Source organism: Zootoca vivipara, chromosome 6, assembly GCF_963506605.1.
Source record: "Zootoca vivipara chromosome 6, rZooViv1.1, whole genome shotgun sequence".
Lineage (NCBI taxonomy): Eukaryota > Metazoa > Chordata > Lepidosauria > Squamata > Lacertidae > Zootoca > Zootoca vivipara.
Window position 1 is genome coordinate 40366029 of NC_083281.1, and position 22838 is coordinate 40388866.

The 22838-nt window shown below is 44.5% G+C and overlaps 1 protein-coding gene and 1 long non-coding RNA gene across 3 annotated transcripts in view; both read left to right on the forward strand.

Annotated features, from left to right (window-relative positions):
• SMAP2 (small ArfGAP2) overlaps nt 1-22838 on the forward strand; it is a 35345-nt gene that overhangs the window by 1394 nt on the left and 11113 nt on the right. For both annotated transcript variants that reach the window (XM_060275834.1, XM_035121196.2), the window contains exons 3-8: nt 14760-14893; nt 16173-16258; nt 17801-17879; nt 18839-18919; nt 19475-19553; nt 22616-22710. In XM_060275834.1, coding sequence (XP_060131817.1) covers nt 14760-14893; nt 16173-16258; nt 17801-17879; nt 18839-18919; nt 19475-19553; nt 22616-22710 — 554 coding nt within the window. The remainder of the gene's footprint in view (nt 1-14759; nt 14894-16172; nt 16259-17800; nt 17880-18838; nt 18920-19474; nt 19554-22615; nt 22711-22838) is intronic.
• On the forward strand, nt 4-10258 carry LOC132592315 (uncharacterized). The gene is made up of 2 exons (XR_009557751.1): nt 4-2385; nt 3190-10258. It is a non-coding gene; the product is annotated as an uncharacterized LOC132592315 (long non-coding RNA).

Below are 22838 nucleotides of genomic sequence, written 5' to 3' on the forward strand. Positions count from 1 at the left end.
ACATACAGAACTGGTGAACATATTGTGGGGTTGGGGGAAACTATGAGCTTAGCCCTACAGAAGGGAGCTGTGTGGCAACGAGTAGGTGGGCTAAGATTGTGTCACTGTTGCTGGATGGTGATTACAGTATATCTTCATTGGTGTGTGCCAGAGTGTGTTAATATGCATATGTACATAATATGCATACATACATAATATACAAATACATGTAAGGTTTTTTTATTTAAAAAATTACTAAAAGCATTATATAATTGTAAGCAGCAAATGCTGTGAATTTCAGGTCATCTTCATTAATACTGTGTGATATCAGGATGAGACTTCCTCTTAGGCAGAAGCATGTACTGCAGGTTTCTTTGTCAGAAATACTAGCTCCTTGGATGTATGCGCTCGTGCTCTGCCTCTTGAATTGGATGAGGGAGGAAAAGCAAACAGGTGGTGAAAATGGTCCCTCATGCTGGAAAAATCAAGTGCCGGTATGAAAGGAAGGTTGCTGGCAGACTGGCTTGCATTTTTGTAAAGGGGGGAGAGAACCCACGCCTAATGCAGGGGGTACTGCATGCAGTTGGTTACATAATGGCATCAACTGGGCAAATTGACAGCACAGACTGTATTATAAATTCTGTATCTAAAGAAGGTACATTGGGGATGAATTCTTTCTGGAGGCTGATAAGGCCAGATCACATGGGAAGGCCGCATCAGAAAAGAGAAGGGAAGGATGATTCACAAAAAAAGGCAGATTTGGGAAATGTATACTGTATGTGTGAGCCATGGACTGCAACTGTCTACTGGAGTCTAGCATTATATACTCCCAGGCTCCTGTTAACATTCCTGTGTCTCTGCTTCCTGTTAAATGCCTTAACTTTTTAGCTCTTCAGGTGGTAAGGAAGTTTGAAAAAACTTAGTGTCTGGAAGGGTCACAAACAAACATGTTGGTAAGGCAGCTCAAGATTTATTTCTCTTCCAAATGCCTCTGGTTACTAAGATCTATTCAGAGTTCTCAGGAAGGCTGACTCTTGATATCCTCAAAAACTTATTTTGGAAAACTCTTTGGAAGGGGATTGTCATATCTGGAATGGAGAAGATGATGCTTCTTCCCCCAGTCAAGCTAGCTAGAAAAATGGAGCATGTTTGGCTTCTTTCATATACGGTATCTTTGCCCCCTTATTTCTGTTGCCCAGTTGTTTGCTCTGCAATAACCATTCTGAAAACACTCTGCTTGTGTGCCTGTGTTCTTGTTGCTACCCAAATCAGCTGCTCAGGAAGCAGGACCCAGTGGCCTTCTGGTTGCTTTCATGATGCAAGGCTCCAAAGCTTATGGTTAAGAATAGTAATATAGATTACAATTGAGAACCCAGTATAAACTAAACATGTTCCAACAAACTCTGCTCTGGGGTCTAGTGGCACTTTGCAAAGTGCAATGCAAAACTGGGAAAAGATTAGCTGCAGTCCAGATTGCCCAACTCTAAGCAAAGAATGTTTTGGCTCAGTTGGTTCAGTCCCATCTGTGCTTTAAGCAGAAGGATTCCTATATTTTGGAAGTCAAGTTACTGATGATTTAGGTCATCCTGCCCCAACCTGGTGCTCTTGAGATGTTTTTGATTATGAATTCTCATGGGGGTTCATACCGGTAGTCTTGGAGGGCACCAGGCTGGGGAAGGCTGATTTAGGTTTTTCCCCTTTCACTCTTTGTGTTGCACCAAACTTCAGAGCTTCTAGTCTGGGCTACAAAGAACATGTGAAGAATGCACATGTGTTTGCAAACAGAATTGGGTCATTCAGTTAAATTGATTGGAAGTAAGCTCAAGGCTGGTGGCAGGGGTAATACCCCTTCACAAAACATATGCAATTCATTGCCACAAGTGATGGTGAAAGGTTAAATGGAGCCTCCAGGTTCAAAGGCAGTATACCTCTGAATACCATTTGCTAGAGGAATAATTTCTGTCTTGCTCTGCTTGTCTAATGGCATCTTGTTAAAAATGTGCTGGCCTGTTTGGAATGAACCATTGATTCATATCCGGCATAAGATCTGTGTATGTCTGAGGGAGAAGCTTCTTGTAAAGTCCATAGGCACTTCTTATGTCATCCCATGTCAATAAGGGTTCAGATCTATAATACCAATGACCAATATTGCTGAAGACCTTTGCTTAGTTTCCTGTTGGTGTGCCTGCCTCATATTTCTGTCCACTTCCTGTTTTTCTGAGTTTCCTTTCTTCATTTGCATAGCTTCCTGTGTGCTCATAGCCCTTGACTTCAAGCAGCCTACGCTAGCCTCCCCGTGGTTGAGCGTTGGAAGATATTTCTATGACAGTTCCCTGAGAAGCCAAGACTGATAGTTCTGCTCTCTATGATACTTGGCTGAAACAGCTTTCTAAAAGGTTCCCTAAGGTCTGTACAGTATTTAATATCCACTCCCTGCCCTGCCAGCATTCGTTTTTGAGTAGTCCATAAAACAGCAAGCTACCTTGGTGGTATAATTAATGTAAAATTGAAGTGTGCCATTAAAAATGTAAAATGCACCATACAGCCAACAAATTTCAAACAACCAGTGTCCCCACAAAACTACAGAAAATTTGAAAAGCATGGGGACAAAAACAAATGGCTGCTCTGTTCGCCAGAAGCAGCTTTGTCATGCTGGCCACATGACCCGGAAGCTGTCTGCGGACAAACGCCGGCTCCCTCGGCCTATAGAGCGAGATGAGCACCGCAACCCCAGAGTCGGTCAGGGGCCCCTTTACCCTTTACCTTTAGAGCCTTAGGTGGAGAGATATGGGTGGGGAGACCTTTTGCAGTTGCCTGAGTTTGACTTAAACTCTCCTTGGTAACATGGTGGTTTTTTTCCATTTGTCTTCAATGGAACAGTCTCCTGAGCCATGTTTTGACATTGAAATGACACCAGGCCAGATAATTGACTGTGAAGATTGCTATGCACATCCACAGTGTGCTCAATTTAAATATCTCTTGGGATGACTTCGTAGATAGGGTTTTCTTAATGCTCACTGCTTGCTTCCCTGCCATATTTTGGACCTGAAACAATTTCTCCCTTGGGCCAGATTAACAACCCTGATTTGGGGATTTTGCAGCTGTTGATGGGGTGGCAGGGGGAGAGAGAGGGAGTGGTGTGCCTTCTGTTGCAGAGAGTTGGTCTTTTTCCTTAAGTTATCTGAATATACTCTTCTTTTTCTCCTGCAGCACTCTTGTTCTTTCTGCTTATAATACTACATTTTGCGGTCTGGTTTGCATCCTCCACAGTAAGGGCTTGTGCAGGCTAGTTAAGTGAAACTTTATTTATTTACATACTGCTTAATGCTAAATTTGGCTTCTAAATGGTTTACAATATATAACTATGGGGACTGCAGAATTGGGGACATTAGCATTTGAGTTGAATGCTGGCAGAAGCTGAACCCTGTTGGAGCAGCACACTTTACTCTGGATACAAGACCCTGGTTTTAGGAGAATAAGAAATATATTTCTTATTGGAATAAATGTTGTATAGGAAAGATGCTAGTTCTGTCTTGTTAAGGGAGGGAAGAGAAGTAGGAAGATCAGGTCAGCAATTATTATTGTTATTGTTATTATTATCATCATCCACCCTTCACCCTAAAGTCCCAGGGCAGGTTACATCATTAAAAACACTAAAAACTTACAATCACACAAATAAGGTGGGTCCTAAAAACATGCACCTCAAGTGTCAAAAGCCAGGGTAAAAAAGTGCATCTTCAGCATTCTCCAGCAACTGTATAATGAAGTTGCTAGATGCACCTCCACCTGAGTATAAGGCAGAGGAACTATCAAGCAGGTCTTCTTTGCCAATCTCAGCACCCAAGAGGGTCTCTAAGGAAGAAGGCGGTCTAAGTTACCAGTAACGCTAAAGGAAGAACAACCCAGGTTGGGATAAGGACAGTCTTGGAAGCTTGGCGCTTTCTTATGCAGGTGCATTGGCCTACAGTGCAAGCTAGGTTGCACCCCAATACTTCCAAGAGGTTCATCCTGATCAAGATGGAGTAAAAATTAGTGATTCAGCCAGAGCCCCTGGTAGAAGTCAGAAGATGAAGGTGGTACAGCTTGGGGCAGGAAGGTTGATCTTCTCCTGTGTTCCTCTGCCGTACGTTATGGTCATTGAGATTTTGTCATTTTTAAAGCACTTTCCCACTTGCATAATGGTATCTAGTGCAGGCTTGTAGCCATTTTTTTTCATGGGAGGTTGCATTTGGCTTGAACCTGTGGTTTTGTTTTTCTAGCGATTGCAACTGGGGCATAAGGCAGCACAAACGCTGCCACAGCAACCTTGAAGAGGGAAAGATACAGAAGATTAATCAGATTGTGCGTAACATGGCTAATTGCAGAGTGTCCATTTGTATGTATACCTAAGGTTGTTCTTTTGGCTTTGAGCAAACATGATCACCTTGCTTGCCTGCCTGCAATACTTGAGTGAGTGAAGGCAGTTTGGGGGGCTGTTGCTGTGTTCTAACATTTATGTAGTGCAGATTGTGCTCGATGCTGTACATATTGCAGTGATGGTGACTGTTCTTTTGCAAGATGAGCAGCCTGACCCACTGATTGCAGTGGAATATACTTCCAAGTAGGTAGCCCAAATTTTTGGTAATTAAGAACTTGAACTGCCTGTGCCTTCTGGGATGTTACAGTTGCAGAACGCACTAAGGAAGAGACAAACCTTTTGCAGTCAACAATGGCATGTTTAATCTGGTTGAAACTTGAACTGGAGCCACTATAAACAAAGAAATAGATCCATGGGCAGCTTATGCTGGTTCATAGCAGCTATCTGAGTTTTTCTTGAGGGTGAGGGGGAAGTATGGCAAATAGAGGAACTGAAGGGCAAAGGCTGTTGACAGTTTTTTTTTCCCCAGACCATAAAACTTCGCTCCTGTTTCTTCAACCACACTTGCTTCCTTTGCATTGCTCAAGAAACCCTCCCAACTGACTGTAGCCAATGCTGTCGTCTTCATAAGGTCCTGTTGTGTTCACTTCCTGTGACTACACAGAGAAATGATGAAATTGTCCTTTATTGTTCCAAGTGCTTGATGGTGAAGCTGAGTCAAGGCTACTCAGGGGGTGTTAATAAATGTGCATGTTGAAACAAATTCATTTTGTTTTCCAGACTGGAAAAACTTTTTTCATGTGGCCCCTACACACAAAGCTTCAGTGCAAGGTAACACTGTCGCAGCACAAAATGGAATTGCTTAAATTGCAGTGATAACTTATACTGCTATTTTTGCAGTAGCACTAGAAAAGTACAGAATGTAGTATTGGGTGCACAATTCAATTTTCCTAGAATCAGGACTATTATTTTTCGAAAAGCAAGATTCCAGCCCTTATGGTTGAGAATATATGCTTGAAAGCATACAAACTGTTTAGGGAAGTTTTTAATGTTTGATGCTGTACTGTTTTTAATATTCGGTTGGAAGCCGCCCAGAGTAGCTGGGGAAACCCACCCAGATGGGTGGGGCATAAATATTATTATTATTATTATTATTATTATTATTATTATTATTATTATTATTATTATCTCTCAGAAGTAACATCTAACATTACCTTCCATGGCCCCTTTGTCCTGTCTAGTGGATATAGGGCAAACTGCAAAAATTATGCTTAAATTTGCATAATTTATACAGGATATAAAATGTTGGTTATTTTGGAATAATTTGGGTTCTTCTTAAGCAGGGTGTGTGTGCATTCACACGTAATTTTATAATGCACACACATACCATAAACCTGGCTGTAACTCTGACAAATCAGATGCTTTCCATGCAGAAGTCCTGGGTTCAATCCCCAGCATCCTCATGTGGGGCTGGGAGGGAACCCTGTCAGATTCTAGAGAGCCACTGCCAGTAAATACAGACAATATTGAGCTAGATGTACCAATAAGGCAACATCCATTGTTCCCCTTTTGCCTGTCATGCTTAAACTTATTCTAGCTGCTGTCCCTGGCATGTCCCTCTTTAGTTAGGTTGACTGCTGCTTTGCCTTGGGTGGGGTGGTCCCCACCAAAATATTTGTTTGCAGGACCCACAACCGTCTCAGCTTCTCCCATCCCCAAATGCCTTTGCGACCCAGCTCTCTTCTCTGCTGCCCATGGCAGCTGTTGATACTCTGTTCTGCCTGCCTACCATAGTCACTTATGGTATTTCATCACATGAAGTGGGTTTGAATACAGTAGACCAGGCATCCCCAAACTTGGTCCTCCAGCTGTTTTGGGACTACAACTCCCATCATCCCTAGCTTACAGGACCAGTGGTCAGGGATGATGGGAATTGTAGTCCCAAAACAGCTGGAGGACCAAGTTTGGGGATGCCTGCAGTAGACCCACAGCTTACACAGGGGTTACATTCTGGGGATAGCGCATAAAGCCAAAATTGCACATAGTCAAAACACATTGGGTGCAATGAAGGGTAGAATTGCCATTTCCTCCCGCCCTCCGGATGCTTGCCCCCTTTCCACCTTTTAATTAAAAACAAAAATCGCCTAGCAAGTAAAGCTGAATGCACACAAGTTAAATGCACATAAGTTGCACATTTACTGTATTCTTGGAAGCTACTGTGTTTTTCAGGATAGCTACTTTGGTTACATTGTTCACATGCAAATAAAGATGGATAGGCTTGTCCCACTGGTCTCCAGGAGCCTCACATACCCAGAAAAGGGCATTGTCTTTGAGCATGTTGCCTTGGGCTCAACCTGCCTTATGATTTGTATTAACCGTGCTGCAGGGCATGGATGCTGAGAATGGTTTGTCAAGCTAACATTGGAGTTTTCTAAGCATGTGTGACATTCTCTGGCTCGCTTGTCTTTGAATCTTTAACACTAAACTGATCATGCTGCACAGATGTACTGTATCTGATACTTCCCCCTTTCCAAACTCTTCCTCTCTACTTCCAGATCCACATCCCTTCTTTCCCACAGGTTCCTTTGGATCCAGAGCCGCAGGTGACAAGAGCTGCAGGTTCTTCCCCAAGTGGAGCCCTCACCAGCTGATTATTGCAACTTCTACTGTGTCAGCTCATCAGGTCTTAAGGTTGCCCCCCTAATTCCTCCTTTGGTTTGTCCAAACATCATTCCCCCGCCTTCCCCTGCCTCCTTCTTGCACCAGTGTGTTGTGCGAATTTCTCCTTGAGTCCCTCTCTGAAATCCAACCCTCTTGCAGCACATTGCCAGGTAGATGGGAAGACCTTACGCTTTTCTTACTTTTGTGATGGCGCACAGTTCTTGGTATTTAACCATAGCATCCATTCATTGCTTTTATCATGGATAAGCAAGGTTGGAAGAGTATTTCATTTTTTTTTTTTTAACATACTTTTTATTAATTTTACAAAATACAAAAAAACAAAAAAACGGTACATACTTAAACCCCTTTTCCACCTCCTTCCTACCCACCCACATGGGTCCTCCCCTGCCACAGAAGTATCCCATGTTTGTGAACAGTCAGAAATGGTCCATTTTATGCTTGGATTTCTGTCCTCCTCCCCCTCCCCTGACCCCAAAGCCCCCCCCTGCCACCAGGGAGCTCCAGCAAACCAGGGCAGTACGCAGGAGGACATCCATCCAACCATCTATTGTTATACCAAAAAAAAGAGAAAAATAGAAATAGGAAAAAAAGGGGAAAAAGAAAGGGCGAAGAAAAAAAAGAAAAAGAAAAAAACAATACAAAACAGAAAAATTTTTCTTGCATTCATAGTTGAAAAACCATATTTTATGGGCTTCCCCTCCCCCCCTTCCCCGGTTTTCATCCCTTTTTTATCATCTGCAACAGTTTCTTACTTTATAAAAATACACCTTTGTATCTTATACAACTTATAAATCAATTGTTAACATTTTCATCTAATATTCAAATCACTGAAAATTCAAACTCCCATTTTCTCTTCCCGTGCCTAATTTTTTTTTCTCCCTCTATAAGCCTCCATATTTTCACATTTTCCAAAATCCATTCACTTTTAAAACTATAACTATTCTCAATTTAACCTTACATCCCCGATTACCGGCTTCCGGGTTCAGCGCCAGCGTCGATCGGCGGGGTTTCGTCTCGTCTCCGAGACGGCCCGTCTCTGCTAGGAGTGGGGAGGGCAGCGAGAGCAACGCTGCGCCCCTTAGAACCTCGGGAAGGGCGTCCCGAGGGCAATTTGCTCGGCACAGACCCAATCCGGACTCCCCAACTCTTCGGTTAGCTCTAATAAGAGCTCCGGAGCGAGGAGGGTAGAAGTCGCGGGGGCCATTTTGAGCGGCAACGTTATTCTAGCAGGGAGAAGCTTCAAGCCGAAGGCGGAGAGCGCTGGATTCTTCCGAAAATAAAACGATTGGAAAAGACTGTAAGTAACCTCACGATTTGGATTATAAAACAATTTGGTCTGGGAGAGAGGGGAGAAAAGAGGAAGCCACCCCCCCCCACGGCAACAAAGAGACAGTAAATAGAAACCCGAAGCCATAAACAGAAGATTTGTAATTCAAAAGGATCCCTCAAAGGCATCAAAGAGAATATCCCCTTTGATGCAGGGTGAAAAGGGGAGAGAGACTGTGGTTTATGACTGCCCTGCAGCAATGAGGTAAAGCCTAAGAAAAACCTTTCTTTCCCTCGGGAGCCGGCAGCCCAGGCAATCCAGTGAGTTGATCAGGATTTATAAGTCAATTTTTACTTCACTTTGTATTTCTGGACTTTGTGGAATTTCTTTTTTGGCTTAAGTGCTTGTGAAATGTGAGTTCGAACTTTATTGTTAACAAGACTTGAAGAATGCAGCCAGCTTGTTAAAATGGAGTCGAGAAAATAAACTGTGATCATATTCCACCCCACGTGATAAGTTTTGACCTTGGCAGGACTGAAATATGTCAACAAAAAAGTGTTCCCCTGAGTTCCAGCGGTCTGTTTTGACCTTAATGTGGGAAACAAGAATAGAGTTATGTCAAGAGGAGACACGACGACAGGAGTTACAGCAGAAATTTCAGGAGGTGATGGCGGAATATGATTTTCTAGGAGATGAAGCTTTTGACACTGAAAAAGAGCAATGTGAGAATGACAATGATGGGGAAGGAAAAGATGAAGATGAGGACTGTGATGATTCAACACAAAATGAAACACACCATGAAAAAAATGATGACTCTACTCTACAAAAAGTTGGATGGAGTGCCCTGCCTTTGAGGGGGGCACGATTGGTATTATTGGAACTCCAGAACGCCCACAGGGAAGAAGGAAAAAATATGCAGAGAAGAGAAGAAATTCAGGGGTCCTGTATGGTGACCTGGATGGCAAGAGACTGTAAACAGGGGGTGGGGTGAAGGGAAAGTGATGTTGTGATTATAAGGATGGATTAACAGGTTTATAACTGGTCTGCTGATTTTGGAATTTGCTGGATTGGGGGGGGTGGAGCTGGAAGAGTATTTCAAATTCCAAGGCGCAAGTACTTTTTTCCACCCTAGGAGTGGAAGCTGCTGGGCTCTGGCCTTGGACAGACCTAAATAAATATTTCAGTACTCCTGGATGCCAGCTTGATTCAGATTTCTAGGTGGCTGGTAGTTTTCCAGCTTCTGCCTTAGAGCCTCCAGTGCAGGCATTTAACATATGTGGTTACCAAACCAGTTGTGCAAAGGGAGAAGGGATGTCTGTTTTCATAGGCTGTTACCTAAGATGTGTTTCCAAAGTATATCTGGAGGGCAGATATTATTACCTGCTCTCAACTTGGGGTTGTCTTCTGGACTTCCAGCTAAAGTGCGTAGCATTTGAGGGCTAAATTATATGCGCAACTGCTCTTGAAGTGGTAAGGCTGGAGACAACTTTTGTATTGGTTTCTGTGTGGTTTTCTTTTCAGTGTGCCCCTGTGCATTCCAAGCTCTGGAAATGACAACTTTCTACATCTGCAATCTAACTGCCACTGTGTGGTTTCATTAGAGCTGGAAGGCAAAGCTGGTGATGTTTCAGAGACAGCAACATATCTAAAGCATATATAGGTGGTTTGATAAGGGAATGACGTGTGTGATTTAATTGTGTGACTGTCCACCTTTTGCGGAAGATTCGATAACCTAACTGAGCTGTACAGCTCAGTGTTCCCTAACATTTGTGGCAAGCCATTTGATGTTTTAGTTGGTCTTTGCCAGACTCCATTTTGCAGATGCCCTGAGCTACCTAGTTATGAACAATGAAATGTATACATTTTTTCCCTGAGCTCATAGCATGGGCTGTGTTGTGAAATTGGAGCCTCTAAATTTGTGTTTTGTGTGAAAGACAGCTGCTTTCTGTAGAAAATTGAACTTTCAATTTAATATTTTTCCACAAAAATACCTGGCAGGTTGCCATAGTGATGAATGTATGAAATCCTTTTGGGAGATGTCAAAACGCCTTCATAAAGCCCACATGCGTGGATACCACTTGCTTTTGAAACAGAACCTGCTTGGAGTTTAACAGAGAGACTTGTCTGTCTGGGGAGTGATGGAAGCAAAGATTGTTTTCGTAAATATAGTCAAAATCTGACTTTGGGCAGCACACAGCATGAGCTCTCCTTGGCCGGTGAGAGATTATATCAATACACTTGTGTCACTGTGATGGTGGGCTTTAACCATTAAATAATCTATGACATGTTAAGTGTGTGTGTGTGTGTTATTATGACTATTTTATTATTATGCTGTCTGTTAGTATGCTTTATATTATGTTTTTTATTATTGATGTTCCTTAGCAGCAAACACTAGAATCTCTTTTTGTTAGAAAGACAGTCTACTAAGGGATTCTTCCACAGCCATGGCTTGAGTGTTGTTGGGAAGCCCTCAAGATTAAGCCCACAATCCAACTTGGTTTCCATCATATCCTTACTGGCTGTTATCTTTTCGCAACAAGAGCAGGTACATAACTTTCCATAACATCCAGACAAAAAATGTGCCGTCTTCCACTTCCCCTCACACCAAAGTTCCAGCATACATGCATTTTTAGTGCTATGCGGCACCATGAAAGGTTGGCAGTACAGTTGATGCTTCATTTGTGCATTTTTAAGTTGCTTTCATGGTGGAGCTGGCAGGCAGAGCTGCTTGTGTTCTGCTAATGTTTTATTTATATAGAAATCTTTCCCCAGCCCACTGAAGCCTGCACACCTATAGCCTAGTTAATCCTGTTCAGGCATTTCTCTTGGTTACTGTGATGTTCCTTGCTTCTTGTGTTTTGAAACAGGGGTGGGCAGCCTTCGACCCAAGAGCCACTTGCAGCTCTCTAGGGCTATTTGCAGGTCATAAGCATCACTGGTTCTGCTTCATTCCACCCTCTAGTGCTTTAGCCTTCCTGGAATGTGTCTCTGAAATGTAGTGATGCCTCTGGCATACCTGGATGGAGAAATGGATGTCTCTATAGAAACCTATGACTTCTGTGTCGCTGGAATGTGGCCTGTCATACTAATATTGATTCACTCTTGGCTGCCATGCGGCCACTGGAATGTTAAAAAGGTAAAGGGACCCCTGACCATTAGGTCCAGTCGTGACCGACTCTGGGGTTGCGCGCTCATCTCGCATTATTGGCCAAGGGGAGCCGGCGTATAGCTTCCAGGTCATGTGGCCAGCATGACAAAGCCGCTTCTGGCAAACCAGAGCAGCACATGGAAACGCCGTTTACCTTCCCGCTGTAGCGGTACCTATTTATCTACTTGCACTTTGACGTGCTTTCGAACTGCTAGGTTGGCAGGAGCTGGGACCAAGCAACAGGAGCTCACCCCGTCACAGGGATTTGAACCGCCGACCTTCTGATCAGCAAGCCCTAGGCTCAGTGGTTTAACCCACAGCGCCACCTGGGTCCCTGGAATGTTGCCCATGTGTAAATGCGGCCCCTGACTGAAAAAGGGTTCTCCACCCCTGCTCAAGACCCTCTATGTTGTAGATTTCAAGTAATTCTGTGGAGTCATGAAAATGCATCGACACTGAAGAGGAAGGGGTTGAGAGTTATAAATTTTGTATTTTATGTCACGCTTTCCCCCAAGCATTCACAGTGGTGATGTTGGCCATGGTTTTGTTTCTCCAAAGTTTGGCTTGTTGTCCAGTGGTTTGTGCATTTGTTGCTTGTGAGCTTATGGATTGGGGTGGACAAATAAAACTGAGCCCAGGGTGGCAAAGAGAGTGGCAAAGTAATATAATTAAAGCCTATTTTGGCATTAAGTGGCATATAAATTCATTAAAAACTACAGTAATGCAATTTAAAATAAATTTAAGAGCATTAAAAGCATTTATTTGCCATCCTGGGCTCCATTGGGAGAAAGGGAGGGATAAAAATATATATTTATTTAATTTATTTATTTATTACTGTTGCATATCCTCATAGCTAATACTGGTAATTTCAAAGTTTCCAGGAACAGCATGTTTCAACCATCAACTGCCTGGGGGAGCAGGAATGCTTTTAAAATTCAGCCTGAATGTTAATAATGAGGGAGACAAAATTCACCTCACCAGAGATAGTTTTTGCACAAATAGGGAAACGCCACAGAGAAAGCCCTGTCATGGGTTAATGCCAAAAAGGCAGCGCCCAGCAGTGGTGCCACCACCAACAAGGCCTCCCCTGCTGATTGTAGGTTCAAAGATACCGTAGTAGATATTGGGGGGAAAGCCCCTTTTATGTATATATTGATTTACTAAATAGCTTTAGATTCTGTTTTTTATTCAGTGCCTTCAAAGCCTTCTATTTATAAAATAGAAATGAAACAATAAAACAGACTTCCTGTTTTAGATTGTGAACCATGGGGAAGAAAAACACCTTTAAAATCAACTTCGTTGGTGGCAGTTATTCTCTCCCTTAAGTTTTGACTCTTGTGCCTGCAGAAGCCAAGAAGCTAAACTGGAAATTGGCTCTTAATAGTTGGACACAATTAAAACAGTTAATGTTTTCATTATGTCTGCTTAAGCTTTTTCAATGGAACTGTGCATACAGGTGGTGGAAATGAAAAACAAATCTGCCCAACCAGCCTGATATTCTGAATTGGTGTATGTCCCCCTTCTACTGCCTCAATGAAGTGGGGGGGGGGGGTCAGATGTTTCTAGTATTTGCATCTCTTAGCGCAGGCTAGAGCTGTGTGTGAATCAGTTGGTGCTAACCCTCAAGGTGATGAAACAGCTTTATCTAGATTACTAATCCCTTCCAACACAGTAAATGCTAAATATAACAGGGACTTTAGACCTAACCCTAAATGATTCCTAGCTACCTTTCAGGGCTAAAAATAACTTTGAATATGTGGTTACCTAGGTTCTCTTTTCATCATTCAAACGCTTGACTTCTCTGGCCTCCGAGGTTTCGTGTGCAGGCATGCCAACAGGACTGGACCCCCTGCATCTTCCCCCTTGCTAGGCAACCTATTGCTGCTTATTTTAGCCTGGCCTGCTGAGAAGATAAAGGGCTGCTGAGAAGATAAAGAGGGGAGAAAAATGTACACAATCTTGAGCTCGGGGATGCGGGGCACCCAGGCGCCAGGCCCTCAGGGGCGCCATGCTGAGAATCCTGGGCCCGAGAGTTGAGTCCAGGGAAGATCCCGCCCATCGGTCAGGGCGCCGCGGTGGGCTCTTCTGCTGCTGCAAGTTTGGGGGCGACCAAGCCAGCGAGGCGCTGAGGTGGCAGGCTGGCTCTGCCCTCCTGTGCACCTAGGACTGAGCAACCGGGGGGGGGCGCTGCGGGGGTCTTTGCACCCTAGCGCCACATATGCCATGGGAAAAGCAAGACATAAATGTAGAGCCAGCAAGAAAAGTGAGGTGTAACTATTTCATGTGACAGGCAGCAGCTCTGCAGGGTTTCAGGCAGGAGTCTTTCCTGGTCCTATGTGGAGTTGCCAGAATTGAACCTGGGGCCTTCTGCATGCCAAGCAGATGCTCTGCCATTGAATTGCAGCCCTTCTCCATACTGCTGCACTCAGCTGCCTCTGACGGGACTTGAAGACTTGTGATTCTATTCCTTTAAAGATCTGCCTGTGCAAAGCAGCGTAGGCGAGAAACAGTTTCTGTCTCACACCGCTGGTTGTATTCAAAGCATCTGATTGTTCCGTTTCAAGGGCACATGGACAAAGTTAGTGGCACTGTGCGGCTTTGCGTAGTAATTCGTATCTTACTCTGCAGTGGACTTCCTAGCTGGCTTGTGTGGGAAAGAGTCGTGGTTGGCTTTGCTATGAATGAAACTGAATTCTTTTGGGGGGGGGGGCTCCCAAATCACAGATTTGCAGCAAGTTGTTTTTTTAATGAGCTGCATTCCCCTCAACTGCAATCTGCACCTCATTCTCTTCACATGTGTAAACTAGACCTAAGTGCAAAAGGGAGCAATATCTAGAAAGTGTCCAATGTCCTTCGTCCTGTGATTTATGCATATCTGCTGCAGAGGTCTTTGCATACAGAGAAATCTTCCACTCCTGCCTTTGCAAAAGAATGTTTCTTCTTGTTCTAAGATGGTGCTCTGAAACTCATGCCTTTCTTATGGATTCCTAGTCAATGTGGTTGGGATAGACATATTTTTGGACCTGTTAAATAAATTTTAAAAATGAAACTGTCTTTTCCTGCCTGCATCCGATTTGTCCCCCACCTCTCCAATCCTGTGCCTGTTTTTTAAGATAGAAAGCATGGTCGGATTCTTTCCCAGTCCCTTGTTTCTCCAGCATGGTTGTGACCTTTGGTAATGAACGTATTAAAGCCAGCCTACATTGCAGATGGAAACTCTTCAGCCCCTGCCTGGCTTTCAGCAGTTTTCGGGGCAGAGCCCATCCAGCATAACTAGCTTGATGCTCAGAAATGCTCCTGTGACCACTTTCTTTGTACTTTTGCAGGGCCAAGATGGGCCTCATGGAATATTGGTGTTTTCATCTGCATCCGTTGCGCCGGAATCCACAGGAACCTGGGTGTCCACATATCCCGGGTAAAATCCGTCAATCTGGACCAATGGACACAAGAGCAAATACAGGTTAGTAACAGAAAACTATCTCCCTTGTATGTAGGCTTCATTTTTGAAGACCATTCAGCTTCTCATCTGCAGTTCTGTATCTTGGCTTATATTAATATGGGGAACCTCAGCCTTATTTTCTCAAATGGCAGATGAGAAGGAAAAACGTGAGCCTGGACTACTCAGGTGCTCCTCCATGCAACCTTTCCACCACTCCCTGCCCCCAGTAGTTAGAAAACTCATGTGCTGGAGCATAGCTTTGTGCTGGAGTGTAGCTCTGTTTTTTGCTTAGAACCCCAAGAGCTGCCAACCAAAGCAGATCCAGCAAGCCTGAAGTCTGCCCTCCAGAAGGGATCTGGTAGGTAGTGCTCCTTAAGGAGAGGCGTCTGAAAAGAGTAAATTGAGCTTGTGTGCAATTACTCCGAGATTGTCATTGACATGCTCTGCAGTTCAGCCCTTGACTTTTATCAGTGTGCTTCAGATCTAGGACATCATTGTGTTATGCAAATCAGGTTATGCTTGCTGCAGTGCTTACACACTCTATAGAAAGTAAAAAAAGATGGTTGTATTAGACCCAAACACAATTATCCAGCCTGAATCAAATCATCAGTATTACAATGCTCTGCCCAATCTGTACTTCAGTTGATATTCCTAACTCTTGAGTGAGTGAGGATGAACTTCTCTCTCAGAAGTACTGAAGATTTGCAAATGTATCCCTGGCAGTGTTCTCTGTTCCTTGCCTTGATTTTAATAAAAACTAAAATTGAATAACTATGCTGAAAAAGTGGCATAGTCAAAGGAAAGCTGAACTGTGGGAAGTTTGAGGCAGGCAGCGATGTGAATGGGCAAAACAAATACTTTGAGCAAGATGCAGGCACTTGAGAATATATCAGGCATCCACTTTGGAAGGAGAGAAGAGTTACAATAAATCTGTCCTGTTGCAAAAGCAAAACAGTGTTCTTTGTTGAAAGAACAAAAACTGCAAGAAGCCTGCTCTTTGTAGCCATTAGGAGCTGCAGCCATTTTCTGCTGATCTGTCAGAAATCGAGGACATGAATTAACTAAGTCACTGTTACGATGACTCTGCAGATTGGTGTTGGAGCACCTTTCAGAAACGGCTTTGGCAGACTTTGAAAACTCTCTCCTTTCCTTCATACCAGCACAGAGCAGGCCCTGTGATACTCCTGCATTCTGGGTTCCATAAAACGTTTTATGCTCAAAGTGAAACGATGGCAAGAATAGCCTAACTGGCAGCACCAGATGCCATGCCATTATTGAAGGTTTCTTGCTTCTGTTCCAGTGCATGCAGGAGATGGGGAATGGCAAAGCAAATCGCCTCTATGAAGCTTACCTTCCGGAGAACTTCAGACGACCTCAGACAGACCAGCATCCTTCCTCTGCCTCTCTTACAGCATATTGATGCTAAGCATTAGTTGGATGGAGGGCATCTCACTAATCTCTGAATGCATACTTTTGAAGGGAGCAGAAGTGTACCTTAAATGGAATGTATAACTTTTTAAAATATTTGTTAGAGTCTGTATTCATTGAGGCACCTCTGTTACTTGGCTTTTTTTTTTTGAAAATTAGGCTGCAGAAGGTGCTGTTGCTAGAGGGGTGACTGCCCACAGCAAAGCAGACAGGTGCAGCGGGTTTGTCCCATTTTGTGACTATGGGTCTTGAATGCAGGGCCAGCAAAACGGGTGGTGAAACTTCATTGGTGGTTGGCTTCCTCATGACTGTGACCATGTTTCCGTTCTGCCTGCACTCCAGTGCACACCCATGTGCTCTCCCCTCCCTGTAGTCATGATCTTGGTTCCACCCCCACCGGGTCAAACTGGGGGTTACTACCATGGTGCCCATGGGTGCAGTTGTACCTTTGAGGTCTTTCCCTGGCACCCATGACGCCTTTGAGTCTGATTCCTATAAATCCCCCTTGGTCATGAGATGGTGAGGGTGGTTACTTTTCTCACCCATGAAAAGTCCATAGAGCTAGAGTTGGAAGAGTGGTGTTTTCTCACTTCCTCTTTCGGCTCTAGGTGTTTTTTTAACGCTCAGCTTAATTATACTGTATACAAGATTCCTTGGGAAAGCAAAGTGTGTGTGTGTCTCTGTCTCGGCTAGGCAGGGGGCTGATCAAAGGGAGGGAAGAGAGAACTGACTGGAGTGGGTGGTGTGCAGCACTCACTCAAAAAATTTCTAATTGTCAAGCTCAGGCCCAGGGGACTAATGCAGCCCTTCTGTCTAGCCCTCAGACTCTCTCCAGGCCACACCGCCTCTGCTTGCACCCTGAGAGTTTTTGCCTGGCTGGTGCATCCCCTTGAACTTGGATAATGCTTCTTGCTTGGATGGAGGATGTGTGTGTAGAAACTAGCCTACCGTACAAAAGTAAAACTTAACATTTGTTGTTCTGCCCACCTTTGCCTCTGGCCTCACCTGCCACTGGCATGTGGCCCTCAGAAGGTTGCCCAGACAGGAATGTATTTCTTAGGCTTAAAATGGTATCCCCACCGCGGTCTAGGTAGATTGGAGGCAAAAGCACCATAAAAAGCACTGGGTTGCTGCTGGATCTGCACATGTCCTGTAGCTCAGTGGTCCTCAACCTTGGGCCGCCAGATGTTTTGAGACTACAATTCCCATCATCCCTGACCACTGGTCCTGCTAGCTAGAGATCATGGGAGTTGTAGGCCAAAAACATCTGGAGGCCCAAGGTTGAGGGCCACTGCTGTAGCTCATACTAGAAAGGCACTGTCACTTATCCAAGGATCGTGGTTGTCACAGTGTCTACCTTTTCAGCAAGAATAGAGAAGGTGTGGGTCAAATCATGCCATGACAGAAGTCTAGCTTGGGCTAGAATCTTGCTGCTGCCTGACCATGTTATGCACAGGCTGTCAATCCTTCCTTGTTCTTCTTTAACTGACTTCTGTGCAGAGCAGTGGAGGGCTTTATCAGGGACAAATATGAAAAGAAGAAGTACATCGACAGAAGCCTCGACGTCAACTTGTTGCGGGTGAGTCTTAAATGCATCAGAATGCTTGTTGCATCCTGAATCTATGATGTCCATTAAGTCCCATCTAGCCCAGTCCTGTTCGTTCTGACTGGCAGTGCTTCTTTTAAGGCAACCTTCACCAGCATAATGCCCTCCAAATGTTTTTGGACTACAACTTCCATTACCCTGTGCCAGCTGAGGATGATGAGAGTTGTAGTCCAAAGCATGGAAGGAGCCACACTGACTACCCCCAGTGTAAGACCTCAGACAGAGAGGTGTCTTTTCCAGCCTGGCTTCCCAGGATCCCTGGATTTGAATCTGGGATCTGCTGCATACAAAGTAGTGGTATAAATTCAAAAGTATAAAGCCATAATCTGGACTAATTTGTTAGCATGGTATCTGAAGAAGTGTGCATGCATATGAAAGCTCATACCAATGACAAACTTAGTTAGTCTCTAAGGTGCTACTGGAAGGATTTTTTTTTAAAAAAAAATCAACTACGGCAGACCAACACAGCTACCTACCTGTTGTTAGCATGAGACTTCCAAACTGTTGATGGCCCAGATTTTGGGGAGAATTTTCATCTAAACTGTCCTTTTATGGTAGAAAGGATGAGAGTTCTTCACCTCCCCCCCCAAAAAAAAATCCAGTTGAGATTGTCAGAGGCTGTCCTCTTGATCAGTACACTGGCCCCTTAGACTACCTGAACCTTTTTTTGCATTTGCTCAGCAGCCAGATGTGGCTACTCTGTCCTCTTGCACATTGGAGAAGTTGAAAGGGAATAAGCACCAACACATTTCTGACTTAATATGGCTGGAAACCAGGAACACTTCGCTTCTGTTGGGGAAGTGTGGTGTGGTTTAAGGAGTTTTACATTCGCCAAACCAGCTGGACTTTCTGTCCCACTGGCCTGGAAATGACAGTGTCATGTTCAACTACCTTCCTCACTGTCTCACTGCTTCATTTGATTGTATACACAGAGAGAAAAGGATGACAAATGGAAAAAAGAGACAGCCTCAGGGAAAAAGCTGGAGCCAATTATCTTTGAGAAAGTGAAAATGGTAAGACAACTCTTCCTTCTGCTGCGTGTGGTTGTTCCTGAACTTCAGATGGACGGATGGGGGGGGGGTAACACCTGGGACTGTAATTTTATGCTCCTTGTATCTTTTGTTTTGTTTTTGTTGGGAATTTGGGTAAACTTTATGTACAGAACTAGTATGTGTTGTTTTACTTTGGTAGTAGGCAACCAGATGTCCTTCAAATGTTGTTAGACTCCAACTCCCAGCCAGCATGGCCCAGTAGTCAGGTATGATGGGAGTTGTAGTTTGACAACATCTGGAGTCCTCCATATTGCCTGTCCCTGGTTTACTTAGTAGGTTTATTTTCTGCTTTTCAAACAGCCTCTAAACGTTTGAAAAAGCTTTTCAAACGGGAGCCATCTGGCAGCTTTTGACAAGATGTAAAGGAAACATTTGGCAACCTGGTACCTTCAAGATGTTTTGAACTACAACTTCCATCAGCCCTAGCCAGCATGTAGTCCAAAACATCTGGAGGGCGCCAGGTTGGCAAAGTCTGCATCAAAGTAACTGAGGGGCTTTTTACTCTGTTTGGCTCAGCCTCAGAAGAAAGACGACTCTCATGCCAGGAAAAGTCCTTCCAGATCTTCTGAGCCCGCCATGGACTTGCTGGGACTTGGTAAGATGATGTGCGCTTTGGAGCTTTTTCTTTGTCCAAATGCACCTTGGTGTCATGTTCTATACATGATAACACACACTGTAGGTGCTGGAAACAGGTTAAATAGCTGCCACAGTGTATTCTGTCCACTCTTGTGTTCCTTTGAACAAAGGGCTTTTATCCATAAGGAAAACACACATGGCAGGCAAGCCTCTTTGAAAGACAGCTTGTGCCTGATTTTACTGCCCATCCTCTGCAGTGTGAGATATGTGGGGGAGCATATGGTGTGTTGTTGCATGCTCCCAAGCTTATCTAGAGTCAGGCCCTGCACCACCCCTGTGTGAACTGTGTGTCACCCAGAATCCTCTGCAATGCATCAACACGGGAACCAGTCCTGTTTGGTTTGGGTGCACGAGAGGGTTCTTTGCTGGGAACTCACTTGTGTACCTGAAGAAAACAGGATTGAATTTCCTGCTCATCAGTTGATGTGTAAGGAGTTCAAGCCTGCTGGTCACTCACTATCGCTCCCCACTTTAAGAGGTGGGTGGTCCCAACCACCTGCTACAATTGGCACACATGATGGGTGGGAATAAATTTCTGACCCACCAAGCCAAAAGGTTCCCCACCCCTACTGTAGACAGTGCTGAGATAGATGGGCCAGTGACCTATCTCTGTATAAGGCAGCTTTCTGTGCTATACTTCTGTGTTTCAGTGAAGCATAAAAATAACTGCCTTCAAAGTTCCAAGACCAACCCCTCCTATAAAGACTCTGGCCTAACCTTTTAATCCTTCATTATTCATCCTTGACTGAAATGGAACGTAACTGCATAAATGACATTTGCTGAAACACTCAGGAATGAGACTGGGTGTTCCAAGAGAGCCCATGGCTCAGTCTCTCTCCCTTCCCACACTTCTGGGACTGCCTTCCTCAAAAGATCCACTTTGAACACAACATAAAATGTGCTTGCCTTCTTCCCCTGCCTGCATCATTGCCAGTCAGCCGTGTGGGTGGAAAAGTGCACAGCAAGGTGATGTCATATTCTGTGTGGTATTAAAACTAGGCATTTGTGAGTAAGAGGAGGCAGAAATAACAAGTCCTTCTCCCTAGAGAGGCCACAGCATCAAATCCTTTGGGGTGTTTCAGTGCTACCTCTACCTTTCAGCAGACGTTCCTGGATCTACTTCCATCCATTGTTTCTTTTGGAAGAGCCAACAGCAGGCATAGGCAAACTTGGTCCTCCAGATGTTTTAGGACTACAACTACCATCATCCCTGACCACTGATCCTGTTAGCTAGGGATTATGGGAGGTGTAGTCCCAAAACATCTGGAGGGCCGAGTTTGCCTATGCCTGGCCTACAGAGATCTGGTGGCTTTGGGAGATTGCAAAGCAGATAGTTAGGCAGGATTTGCAGGTATACCTGTGCGGAAAGGGGTGCTTCAGGTTCCCTTAGGGGATCATGCTCCTGGCAGGTGGCCTCTTGGCAGCATGGATCACACCATTGACATTGGCAATAGGATTCTGTGGCCTGCCTGGATGGTGGGGTCCAGTGTAATATAACTTGTCTCTGCCTCTACATCATTGTGCTTTTGCATAGGGGTTTTGCACACTTTCCAGTCAGTTAATCAGGAGGAAGGCCCATAACCTGGCAGGTGCTTTAGCATGTGGAAGGCTCCAGGTTTAGTCCCTTGTATGTCCTGTCAAAAGGGCTTCCAGCAGAGTAGTTCTCTCTACCTGAAACTTTGAAGAGCTGCTGCCTGTCAGAGTAGGCTTTACTGAGCTATACTGTTAGTGTAGGGCTGCCTTTGAGCTGAAAGTGAATTATATATTCTGTTCTGTTTCCTGCAGCTCACACAGTTCTACCTGGCACCAAAGTTTAGATCTCAGCCCATCTCACTGCTGTTCTTTAAAGATGATGAAACATTTTAAGGGGGGGGGGGACAAAGCAAAACTGCAAGCCATGCATGAAATTCCTCTTATCTTAGCTGCAGCAGCTCACCTCCCTCTTAATGAGGTTAAGGAACAGCTGCAGATGTTGCTCTCTGCATTACTCCCCCTTCTGTAGCATGTAATATTCTGCCTTTGCTTCCCAAGAGTTGTCCCCTGATGGGGAGGGGCACAGGAACTTATCCTTTGAGGTACTTAAAATCTGCCTCTGCAGCAAAAATCTCCGAATCGACTCTTCTCTGAGCTGCAGCTGCTACCCAGCACTGCAACAGAGCTTGTGGTCTCAGTTGCTTCTGCAGGATCAGCAAAGTGAAGAGCTTAGCTTGGTTTAAAGGACACTGTCGCTCAAATTAACATACAGTATGAGCTGTTGGGGTTGGGTTAGTGGTGGGTGCCTTGTTTAGGGTGGAGAACATGAAAATTCTAGCCTGCCTTTTTCAAAGAAGACAGATGACTAGTAGGGAAGGATGGGCAGCACTAACGTTTGTGGCCGTTTCTCCTTTTATATCCTGAAGCCAGTGCTTTGCGTCCTTTCTCAAGTCCTGCGTAGATTACAGTTTATGGAGTAAAATTCAGCTTCCTAAGAGTTTTACATTTCATGTAAAAAAAATAAATCAATTTTGTAGCCCCTGAGGCAGGGATGGTGAATCCCTGTGGCCCTTCAGACACAATTGGACTCCCAGCTCCCAACATCTCCGGCCATTAGTCATTCTAGCTGGGACTGATAGGAGTTGGGAGTCCAACAACTTCTGGAGGGCCACAAATCCACAGCTTGCTGCCAGCATAGCTGCCAACTTACACTTGGAAATGTTTAAGCAATGCCTGGTGAAACCTCGGAAGGCAGAGGTAACAGGGGAGGCTGAATAGGATTTCATTTGGTCTAGGTGATGGGACTTTGGTTTGTGTAGCTCCTTGCCCTCGATGTGAACACAGCAATAGAAATAATCCATGGTGAGAGAACTCGCCCTAATTTGCGCAATTTTTATATAGCTAGAGGGATTTGAAACATCTTGTTGTTTGGGGTCAAAAGGCCCATGCAAGTGGCGGGCCAGCTGGTGATTGGGCCGCTGGCCACCAGTGGATTTCTACTGGATTTGGATTAGTTCAGGCTGTTCCCATTACATTCCTCTTTTCCAGATGTTCCTGTTTCAACGACCCTCCCCAATGGCAGATCAAGTAACTGTTTAGAGAAGGACTTGGACCTGTTTGCCTCCATGACCTCTGAGAGGAAGGTGAGAAAAGTAGAATACCCAACAACCCATGTGCGAAAGGAGGAGGAAGATTCATGTTGATGGGCTGGTGTACCCTTGTAGCCAGCTTCCAAATGCTTGTATATCGTTGCGTCTCACTGTTGTTAAAT